Genomic DNA, 12,004 nt, shown 5'->3' on the forward strand with positions numbered 1-12,004 from the left:
TGCTTTGTTATTTTCTTTTTATTGTGTTCTTGTCTGGTTTTGGTAACAGAGTAAAAGCTGGTCTCATGGAATGAATTTAGAAGGATTCTTTCCCTTTCAATTCTAGGGAATAGTTTGAGAATAATTGACATTTTTCTTTAAAGTTTGGTGAAATTTTAAGTCATTGGGTCCTGGGCTTTTGCTTTCTTGGGGCACTTTATTACTCATTCAGTCTCATTACTTGTTATTGGTCTGTTCATGTTTTGTATGTCCTCATAACCTAGTTAAAAAAAATTTTTTTTTTAGTTGTAGGTGGACCCAATGCCTTTTTAAAATTTTTTTGTGGTGCTGAGGATCAACCCCAACACCCTGCACCAGGCAAGCGCTCTACCACTGAGTTACAACCCCAGCCTCTCATGATTTAATTTTGATAGATCATATGTGTCCAGAAATTTGTTTCTTCTAGATTCTCCAATTTGTTAGCATATGATTTTTTGTAAAAATCCTTAATGATCTTTTGTATTTCTGTGGTATCGATTTTAACATATCCTTATATACATCCCTAATTTTATTTTCTTTGGGTCCTATTTTTCCCCCTTGGTTGATCTAGCAAAAGCTTTATCAAGTTTTGGTATGTTGTATTTCCATTTTCTCTTCTCCTTTTTTCCAGTAGTGGGAATTAAATCTGGGGGCACTGTACCACTGAGATACACCCCCAACTCTTTTTATTTTTAAAGTTTTGACAGGGTCTCACAAAGTTGCCAAGCTTGACCTCAAATTTGCGATTCTCTTGCCTCCGCCTTCCAAATAGTTGGGGTGACAGGTGTGTGCCACTCTACCTGGTTTTTGTTTCCATTTTCATTTGTTTTAGGAATTTTTAAATATTCTAGGACTATATTGAACAAAGTGATGAGATAGGTACTTTTCTTCCCTTCTGACTTCTCAATGAACTACTATTAGTTCAAAAGTGTAGTGTTCAGCGTTTGTACGTTTGTATGATTTCTAAAATTTCTTTTGTTGACTTCTAATTTTATTTCTTCTATTTTTATTATGATCGGAAAAGATGCAGAATATGGTTTCATTTTTTTTTGAATTTTTTAAGACTCATTTCATGGCCTAATGTAGTATATTCTAAAGAAAGTCCCATGTACTGATGAATGTATTCAGCTGTTAGAGGAAATGTTACGTAAATGTCTGTTAGGATAGCTTAATTCCATTGTTTCTCATTGATGATGATGATGATGATTTTGGTCTGCATGATTTGTCTGTTGATGATAGTGGTGTATTGATATCTTACATTATTATTGAATGGACACCTGCATCTCCCTTAAGATCTAATAGTGTTTGTTTTATAAAATTGAGTGCTTTGTAATTGGGTTTATTTAGATTTGCAATCATTTTATCTTCATGTTTAATTGATCCCCTGATCATTGTATAGTGACCTTTATCTCTTCTTGTTGTTTTTGTCTTAATGTGTCTTATCAGATATAAGTATAGATATTCCTCACGGGTTCCATGTGCTTGAAATATAATTTTCTATCCCTTTACTTTCAGCCTGTGTATGTGTCTTCACTGATGAGGAGAGTTTCTTATGGGCAGCATATTGTGTGTGAGTGTGTGTGTGTGTGTATGTGTGTGAGTTTGTGTGTGTGTCTGTGTGTTTTAAATCCATTAAACCAATCTATCTTTTAACTGAAGAATTTAGTCCATTTACATTCCAGGTTATTATCTATAGATGAGGATTTGTTCTTGTTATTTTGTTGATTTTCCTCTAGTTGTTTTGAATATTCTTTGTTCTTCTTTTTGCCTTGTTCCTCTTTGTGATTTAATGATTTACTATATTGATAATGTTTGAATATTTTCAGTTTTGTGTATGTCTTCTTCTAGGAGGATTTATATTTTAACATGTAATGATTGTAGTTATCTTTCTGTAATTTTTTTATGTAGGATTGCCTGAAGCATCTTTTGTAAGGCTCGTCTGGTTGTCATGGATCCCTCAGGTTTTGCTTGTCTTGTAATATCTATTTATCTTTCATTTTGAAGGATAGCCTTGCTGGGTTTAGTAATCTTGGTAGGCAGTCATTTTCTTTCAGGACTCAGAATGTGTTATTTCATTTCTCCTGGCCAGCAGGGTTTTTGCCAGGAAATTTGCTGTTAATCTAATGGAAATACATTTAAATGTGACTTGGTGCTTTTCTTTTGCAGATTTCTAAAATTCTTTGTTGTTTGTACTCTTGAAAGTTTGGCTATAATATCCCATGGTGAAGATCTTTTCTGGTCATGTCTATTTGAAGGTACTATAAGCCTCTTGTATGGGATGTTCATATCTTTACCACAATTAGGGAAATTTTCTTTAATTTTATTGAATATATTTTCTGTGCCCTTAACTTTATTCTTTTCACCCTTGGGTAATCTGAAAACATAGATGTTTGTTTGTTTAACGGAGTCCTATAGTTCTTAATTACTCCTTTCTCTCCTTCCCTTCCTCCCTTCCTCCCTTCCTTCTGTCTTTCCTTCCTCCTTCCTTCCCTCCCTCCCTCCCTTCCTTCCTTCTTTCCAATTGTAATATTTCAAAAGACCTGTCTTCACATTCAGATATTCTTTCTTCTCCTTGACATAGCTTGTTCTTGAGGCTTTCAACTTTAATTTTTGACATATTGAGCTCTGAAGAATTTAGTTCATTTACATTCCAGGTTATTTCTAGGATTTCTACTTGTTTCTTTCTAAAAACCTGTGTCTTGTTGCTGAATTCCTCATTCACATTCCTCATTGTCTTTCTAATTTCATTTAGCCATTTATCTGTATTTTCTTGAATATCACTGAACTTTTTATAATCATCCTTTAAAATTCTTTTTCAGGCATTTTGCTATTTTGATTTTTTTGGAATTTATTGTTAGAGAGTTGTTATGTTCTTGGGATGCATTATATTACCTTAATTTTGCATATTTCTTCTGCTCCTGAGTTGATTTTTGCATCTAGTAGATGATAAAAGGGCCCACCTTTTTTGGAGTGGCCTTTTTAGCAAGTGACTGCATTCATCAGCTTTTTGTCACTGTGACAAAATACATGAGATCAATCAGCTTAAAGGAGAAAAGGTTTATTCTGGCTCAGTCCATGGTCACTTGGTCCATCTTTGGACCCATGGCATGGCAAAAATTCCTGGCAGAGAGCATGCAGCAGAGCAGAGCTGCTCACCTCATGGTGGCTGGGAATCAGAAAGAGAAAGGAGTAGGGGGAAATATGCTTATCCAACTAGGCCCCACATCCTAAAGTCTTTACCATTCCCAGTATTACTATCAGCTGGGGACCAATCTTTCAACATGTGCACTCTTTGAGGACATTTATGATCCAAACTGTAAAAGTGACTTTCTCCTCAAGATGGATCTTGAGTTATCAGTTTGTTGGACAATGTTGTCTCTGATTTTAGCTGAGCACCTAGTATAGATTCCCTATATCTTCTTCAGCTATGACTGACAACTTTAGGCATGGTGCATATTGTCGTAGAGTTGATGAGACCCACTGTCTCTGCAGACCAGATAGACAGCAGTGGGTGTGGGGTGCTCATTGTGTGGCTACTCCTACAATGGGAGTGGTAACCTCTGTTAGACAATGGGGGTTTCCTCAGACACTGTTGATGCTAGTTCTGCCACTAGCCAGGACCTCTGGGACTGGCAGTCCAAATAGTGATGAGAGAGGTCTGAAGCAGTTGACTTTTAGCCAGTCCAAACTGGTCCAACTGTGGAAAGTCGGTTGTGGGAATCACAGCACCCCTGTGCAGTATCCGCAGTCAGACTGGGTGCAGAGTTGCCGCAGCAGCAGGAATAGTGTAGGTGTGGTGGTAGCAGAACTGTTGTGTTTCTCTCTGCAGTTCAGTGACAATCCCTGTCTGGGAGGCAGGTACAGCTGTTCACATCTGGTGGTGGGATGAGAGCTGGAGCCATAGAGTTGCTCAAGGTCCCCTCAGTGCTTCCCTGTGGGTGGAGCAGGAGCAGCAGGGACTGCTGTGTTCCTTCCCTACTCTGTTAGTAGCAGGTGCCTGAATGCAATTTGGGAGTTCTGTCCTGGCACTGGTACAAGGCCACAAGTAGCTGACAAAGCTGTTTGCCTCCATCTTGCAACACTGTCGTCTACAGTATAGGGCACACAGTGCACTTAGATTATGGTCACTTTGTTGGACCAAGTTGGGTTCACTAGGTAGCTACCTCCCAAGACCGTGCACTAGAGTATTTGTGTAGTTTGAAATGGAAGTATTCAAGGGTTTCTGACTCCAGAACATCCCAACCCAGACAACAGTTTACTTCTGAAGACAGCTTCTGACTACCACACCCTGGGAGAGGGGGTCTCTGGGAGATAATGTGAGCTCCTTTTCCAAAGCAAGGTGGCTGTACAGATTTCAGATTACTTATTTGAGTGACTGCAAGCCTGTGAGGAGTATGAAACTTTGTAGTCTCTAGTTTCTGCACTAGTAAAGATTATTGGGGCTTTCCTTGACCTTTACCCCTATAAAAGGAAGACTTCCACTCTCCCAGCAAGCAGCTGGGGTAGGAGATGTGGAGTGTTTTGTTTCTCACTGTGCTGTTGGCCCAGGTTTCTGAATCTTGTAATGTTCCAGGCTCCCTCTTGCTGATTGCCAGTGTTCTCCCATGGCCACTCACCTCCAAATGCAGTCAGTTGTACACCTGTTGCTTTGGTTCTTCTTTATGGAGGAGGAAGTGAGTGCTGGGTGCCTCCTTTCTGCATCTTGACTCTCATGAAGACTGGTTTCTACTGAAACTTCTACTTTTGGCACCATGATAAAATGTATACCAATCTTTTTATATGGTTTTCAAAATTGAACACTTGTCCCATTTTAAAAATGAAAAAAGGTTTTATAGTTAGAGGCAGAACGTGGCAGAGCCTGGATTTGAACCCTTCCCTGTCTGGCCCACATATCCACTATATTACACCATTTGTTAGTGGTATAGTGACTATGTACAAAGTATTGTTCTGGAGGAAGCCCAAGAGTTCAAAATTTTATGAAATATTATCTAACAGTTATTGGTAAGTAGAAAGTGTCATCTTCATGATATTACTAATTTTTTAAAAATTAAAAATACAAATAAATACAAATAATAATCATATTTGTATCTATGATCTGGAATAAATAGATTTTTTTTAAATGAAAAAAAAATTAACTGATACCATCCCCCTTTTCCTACCATTCTTTATTATGTAGACAAAATTATTAATTTGATGTGTATCTTTTCATGTTTTTATAGTTTTAGAACTAATGTGTAAGAAAAAGACCAATGAACATTAATGTTTTTTTAAAAAAAATGAACACTTGCACATCACGTATCGTGTAATTTCATATTCAAAAGCAAAATATTTTATCTGTAAACAGTATGACAATGATAGCTAAGACTTATGAAGCAAATTTTATATATTAGTTTGAGTTCTAAACTGTTTTGCATGTATTAACTAATCCCAACAGCAGTGTTGTATGTCTTCCTTACCCTTCCCACTTTACAGATGAGGAAACTAAGACAAAGAAAGAATAAACAACTTACCCAAGAATCACAGCTGTAAGCGGCAGAGCTCATTGTTTTGGGGATAAACAAAAACTTACATAAGTGCTGGCATATTGTACTTAATATTCAAAAACTTGCTTTTCATTCATTGCTCTTGAGATTCTACTTGTTTTGACAAATACAGATCTAATTAGTTCCAGCAAAGTGCACTGTTTATGGTTTATGTTGTATGACTCTACTACCTTTTCTCAGTCCATTCTCATATTAATGGATATTTAATTTTGTTTCTCTAAATTCTCTATATTATAAGAAGGTGCTGCAATCAGGAATCCCTATGCTTATGTGAGTCTCTCTGGATTTACCCCCCTTGCTAGTGGAGTGGCTCAGGCAAAGGGTGTTTCTATTTTCAACTTTTCTCGATATTGAGCAATTTTCTTCTCAAATGTTTATGCCTCATGTCACAGTTTATATTGTAAGAGACTGAATATACATGGGTACAGCACTCTGGCCATATTTAAAAGTTGAGCTCTGTCCCATAATCTGCAGAACCTGCCAAACTTTTATCTACAACAAGCAACCCAGGAAGCCAGCCTACTGAAACTCAGGATTGGAGGAGGCCTCATTGCCATCTTTCTCAATAAATTTTGTAACAATCGGCTCAGAATGGCCAAGATTTTATTAATAGCCTATAGTTCTCCTAATTTTTCCCCACTTCTGACATAGGGCCAATCAGAGAAAGCCAAATATACACCCCAAATATAGGATGCTCCACTTCTAGGTAGCCTATCTACAGCATTCTTAAGCCTACAGCCTCCCTTTTTTACTATAAAGCATTCCCACTTCTCTTGCCTGTCTTTGAGTCTCTGCCAAACACAAGTGATAGTGGCTGACTGCCTTGCTATATAGGAAGCTTCAATTAAATAGCCATTGCTTTTCTCATTTGGTTGATCTTCATTTATTTTATGATAGCTATCTGTGTTTCTTATCATTTCAATAGTGTATCTTCCCCTTTGCTATGTATGAAATTCCCATTTCCCCTATGTCTTCACCATCTGATCTTTATATTAATGTCAACTTACTGTTGTCTTCATTTGCGTTTCATTATTAGTGAGATGGAGCTATTGTTTGAGATAGTTTTTTTCTAGGTACTTAAAGGATGTATAAGAAAGACAGGACAGAATTCAGAGTTCTTGTCTTGTCTAAAGGCTTCTGTGGTTGAGTAAGATTTAGAGGTCTCCTACATCTCAGTAGTTATTTCATAGCCTCAAATGCAAATGGTACAGTGTCTTCTATAATATCATTCTTATTCTGTAAAATGCACTTTTTTTTTCTATTGGACCTCTTTGGACAGAGGTGATTATAAGGTGATTGCTTTTTTAAAAAAATATTTTTAGTTCGAAATGAACACAATACCTTTATTTTCTTATTTATATGTGGTACTGAAGATCAAACCCAGTGCCTCACACATGCTAGGCAAGCGCTCCACCACTGAGCTACAACCCCAGCCCAGGGTGATTGCTTTTTAATGTACACAAGGATACAAATATCAAGTTGTTTAGCTTTATCTGTTTCCAAAGATAGGGGAAATGGCTTACAACTACTGTTGCTTGAAAGAAAAAGTCTTTGTTTCCCAAACTAAATTTTAAGCAGGACATTAAACAAGGGAGAAACTAGAAATCCTCAGGTAATGTCAGCAGCATGGTTCTACCTGCCTGACCTTCTCCCCTTCCCATCCCAGGTCACCTGAAACACTCCATGGAATCTTAGGGATAGAAGGGAATGCACAGAGGGCCAGTGGCCTGGGTGATGCCTTTAGCATACCACTGGAATTTGATGGAATTCCATTTTTTCATCACTATCAAGCTCAGAGTAGAAGGGCAACTTCATAATTTACACAGGCTTGAGCTAATTCTATTTCTTTGGTTTTCTGGCAGGCAGGAATTTGTGGATGCCTATGTCAATTATGTCTTCCACATCTCGGTTCATGAATGGTACACAGCATTCTCCAGTGGCTTCCTAAAGGTGTGCGGTGGCAAAGTACTTGAGCTCTTCCAGCCTTCAGAACTGAGGGCCATGATGGTGGGGAACAGCAACTACAACTGGGAAGAACTAGAAGAGGTAAGCTCAAAAGATGCTAGCTTGACCCAGCAGCTGCCTGGTAGGTGTGCCCAGGGCCTGGTCTCCCTTCAAAGAATACCGTGGTTGAGTAGGATTTGGAGGTCTCTGCATTTTGGTAGCTATTTCTTAGTATCAAAGAAAATTATTTCCATGTCTACTATAATATTCTGTAAGATAATTTTTTTTCTTTTATGGACAGACTGCCATCTACAAGGGTGATTACTCAGCTACACATCCCACTGTGAAACTATTCTGGGAAACATTTCATGAGTTTCCATTGGAAAAGAAGAAGAAGTTTCTCTGTAAGTATCAGTAATATCAATATGGTGTTTATCCACATTTTAGTTTTGTGTATAGTGTAGGGAAATATACCCCATAGGTAAGGTTTAACTTTTCCAAGAGGTAAAGAGTAAGTAAGTAAATAGACTTATTTTTGTTTTGTTTTTTGTCCAGTGATTTCAGGCACAATGTACATTATTCATCTATATATTTTGCCTAAAGGGAGGAAAAAAGCTTTTTATTGTTTTTTTTCAGTTGCTTTAAAAGTAAATAGTTATTTAAATGGGTGTGGTGATGCCCACCTATAGTTCCCATTAGTCAGGAGGCTGAAGCAGGAGAACCCCTTGAGCCCAGAGTTTGAGCCTGGCCTGGACGGCAGAGAGAGACCCTGTCTCAAAAGCAGATGAATAAATGAATGTAATAGTTATTTTATATGAAAGTGATTCCTTGTCAGGTGTGGTTGGAGCATGCCTATAACCTTAGCTACTCAGGAGGTTTAGGCAAGAGGATTGCAAGTTTGAGGTCAGTCTCGGCAACTTAGTAAGACCCTGTCTCAAATTAAAGTAAAAAAGAACTGGAAATGTGGCTCAGTGGTAAAGCACCCTTGGGATTCAATCCTCCATGCCCTACCAAAAGAGAAAGTGATTCCTTAAGTATTACATTTAGGGAAGGAAATTGTTTGGACTAGCCTCCCTCATATCTGCAGGCTTTAAAAAATATTGCTAAGTATAAACAAAAAACTAAATTAAAATTTAAAAAGTACTGTTAAGTGCCTTTGTAGATGGAAGTGGGGAGGTATGATTGATAGCCCCCCATCATTCTGTACTATGAATTTGCCTATTATGGACATTTCCTATGAAAGGAATTATATAATATGTGATTCTTTGTGACTGGTTTGATGATATCAGAGAAGGGTAATATCCTTGGAAAGGAAAATGAAGTTAGTTTACATGAACAAATTCGGCCTTTTAAAAACACCTAAAATCTTTCCTTTATTCATGTTTATATATAATCAAAGTCAGAAATTAGCCAATGAGTAATATAGAATTTTTATTCATATAAAACAAAAAAATACAAGCTGGGATTGTGGCTCAAGTGGTAGAGTGCTCGCTTAGCACCTGTGAGGCACTGGGTTCAATCCTCAGCACCACATAAAAGTAAAAATAAAGATATTGTGTCCACCTAAAACTAAAAAATAAATATTAAATAAATAAATAAATAGGGTTTGAAAGGGAAATTAGTTTTACTTTATAAGAATGAGCACACATTAATATTAATGTAGGACGTAGGTGCATGTTCTGCTGCTCACATGCAGCAAAGATGAAGAAGTGGAGATCTAACACTAGAACTCTTCCAAGAGACCCAGCTCTGCTTTGGCTGGTGATGTTGGGCTGTTGAGAAGCAGTGGCATTAGTTGGGTGACAGGATAAGTCTTGCTAAATGATGTGGTAAGGCATTCAAGAGAAGCCTATTATGGCCTTGGGGATTTCCATAGAAAAAGACATTTTCTGTTTAGGAACCATTATACTTGGGGAAGTTTCTATTAATTCTGGATTAATGATGTCCCTACATCATGGCCTCAGGTTATTTGAAAGTGCTTCTTAAGTGACAATTTCATTATAGTGATTTCCAACATTTCTACTGTGACAAAGTTATCCTGTACTAGGAAGAAGGAAAGACAAGCTCCTATGGTCCCACCTCACCCCACCTCCTGCCCTGACTTTTGTCAAATCACAGTGATGTTATAAGATTGAAATGACTTATATGGTGCCTGGATCAGCTCTTCTGGGTTTTGAAGGAGGGAGTGGACATCAGATCCTAAATGGAAGCTCACACATCAGATGGCATCAGACACTTGACATGAGAGGAGATTTGAGGTCATAGAGTCTTGGTCTTCCTGGTTTCCCCTGAGGGCATCTCCTCTTTTTCTATGTCAATCACTCCTTTTGTCTTTGGTTTTGTGAAAACTTAGGAAGTTTATGAGGGCATACGTTTAATGACATTTTTACTTGAGGGTGGTTGTAAGCATCCATCATCGCTCTGGGTACATATTGGCACATGAATGGAATTGTACTTCCCATGGGAGCCACAGGGTGTCATTCCATCCTCTGTGTTACTGAGAGAATGATAATGCCATTTCACTTTCTCCCACAGTATTCCTGACTGGCAGTGACCGGATTCCCATCTATGGCATGGCCAGCCTACAGATTGTCATCCAGTCCACGGCCAGCGGGGAGGAGTACTTGCCTGTGGCCCACACTTGCTACAACCTGCTCGACCTCCCCAAGTACAGCAGCAAAGAGATTCTGAGTGCACGACTGACCCAGGCGCTTGACAACTATGAGGGGTTTAGTTTGGCCTGAATCTCCCCAGCTCGTCCTAGATGTCCCTTCCTTCCTCAGTGTCCACATTGAGGCCTATATAGAAAATCATGGGGAGTGATCTATTTTTTTATTGTCCAAGTGGATTGGGACTTTTGAATCCTGAAAACGGTTGATGTGTTTCTGGGGTTATAAGTAGCTAACAGCTTGGTCAAAAAATCAGGGGTTGGGGATAGGATGAAAAATTGGCTCTGGTATGGAAGTTGGTTTGGATTTTTGTTTTTGTTTTAAACCAAACTACCCAGTATTCTTTTTACCTGTGAATGTGTTGCATTCTGCTGGATAAAATGGCAGTAGACTTTTAACCTTTCATTTCCCAAATGTCTCTCTCAGCTGGTTCTTTCCTTACAATGCTTCCTTTTCCTTCTCTTAACTTCTCATTCCTCTATAAGAATGACTTTGATCTGTTCCTTCCTACCTGCGCATGCAGACTGCCTCCTTTCTCTTCAGCCTTGGAAATGCCCTGGCTTGTTGCAGCCCTACTCTAATCTACAGGAGGAAAGGACTACTTCAGAAACTCCCAATCCCCCAAAGCTGAGACTGGATCCATTATTTCGGCAGAGCTCTTGAGTTTCCAGGAGCCTTTATGAACACAGCTTGCTTAAAAAAAAATAAAAAAGTTCTTGAGGGAATAGCAACCTTCCCATGGCTGTGCATATTTCCTAGGCCTCCTTAAAGATATGCAGAGCAGCTTCAAGTTGCAGTTGAGCCTAATTTTGTTTTGCTCCTCAACCATGTCCCTTTGACAATAAGATGAATTGATAGGCCTCCCACCCCTTCCGTTATCTAGCTTTTGGAGCAAGTTGTGTTAATTTTTTTTTTAAGAGAGTATATTGCCCAAGAAAAGTAGAAACAATAAATTTCTCGTCCCTTTCTCTGTTTCATGTCATCTTTCTTCTCTTTTCTCCTTTCCACCCCTCCCTATCTTTGCTTTCCTCTCTTCTCTACTGCATTCTCTTCTTTGTTATGATTTAATTCTCTCTTCCTTTTCCTCCTGGTAGATGCATGATGTTTTTCTTTTTGTACTTTTATTTAAATTTCAAATTTTCTATTTAGATTTTTTTTCCTCCTCCCTAATCGTTAGACTTATGGACATTCTTTATGATGGAATTTTTGTTCATCACATTTGAAATGTTTGTTTACAGTGGGATTTTGAGGGGATTATGTTTAAATCAAATATATGTATCTCAAAAATGACATGTTCAACCTTCTTCATCATGGGATAAGAGAATTCTACATGATCAAAGAACCCGTGTAAGCCTAATTTTAAATTCCTAGTACCTACAGAAAAATTATTTATATAAAATGAAGTATTTATGAACCGTGATACAGCTTCAAAATAATGAAGGATCGTGGACTTTTGCTTTTTGTTTTTAAAACTTACTCCAATTGCTAAATTGGTAGTTTTTCAGTCTTTATAAATACAATATTAAAAAAGATATACAGTTATATTAAATGTTTATTTTCTATGTGTGTGCATATAGTTCAATATTATGCAATAAATTTGGTGTTTTAACTTAAAACTATTTCTTAGTGTACTTGCAGAATGGTCCACTTGCTTTCAGTAGAAGCATCAGGCCATATAACCAAATAATCCAATGGAAGGTGAAATATGGTCCCTACCATAAGAAAGTAGAACCAAGTGCTGCAGAAATAAAGCAAGCAGGGCCAGGAGCATGGAGGGAGGGATAGGATTTCTGAAAGTGCAATGAACAAAAAGGTGTTTCCCAGAGAGGG

General features: G+C 38.0%; 1 protein-coding gene across 2 annotated transcripts in view; it reads left to right on the forward strand.

The window, feature by feature from the left end:
• Herc3 (HECT and RLD domain containing E3 ubiquitin protein ligase 3) overlaps positions 1–10,977 on the forward strand; it is a 121,487-nt gene extending 110,510 nt beyond the window's left edge. For both annotated transcript variants that reach the window (XM_077803611.1, XM_026405193.2), the window contains 3 exons: positions 7,424–7,607; positions 7,807–7,909; positions 10,041–10,977. In XM_077803611.1, coding sequence (XP_077659737.1) covers positions 7,424–7,607; positions 7,807–7,909; positions 10,041–10,249 — 496 coding nt within the window. In that variant the 3' untranslated portion in view covers positions 10,250–10,977. The remainder of the gene's footprint in view (positions 1–7,423; positions 7,608–7,806; positions 7,910–10,040) is intronic.
• The last annotated feature ends 1,027 nt before the right edge of the window (positions 10,978–12,004 follow it).

This window comes from Urocitellus parryii, chromosome 10 (genome assembly GCF_045843805.1).
Source record: "Urocitellus parryii isolate mUroPar1 chromosome 10, mUroPar1.hap1, whole genome shotgun sequence".
Taxonomy (NCBI): domain Eukaryota; kingdom Metazoa; phylum Chordata; class Mammalia; order Rodentia; family Sciuridae; genus Urocitellus; species Urocitellus parryii.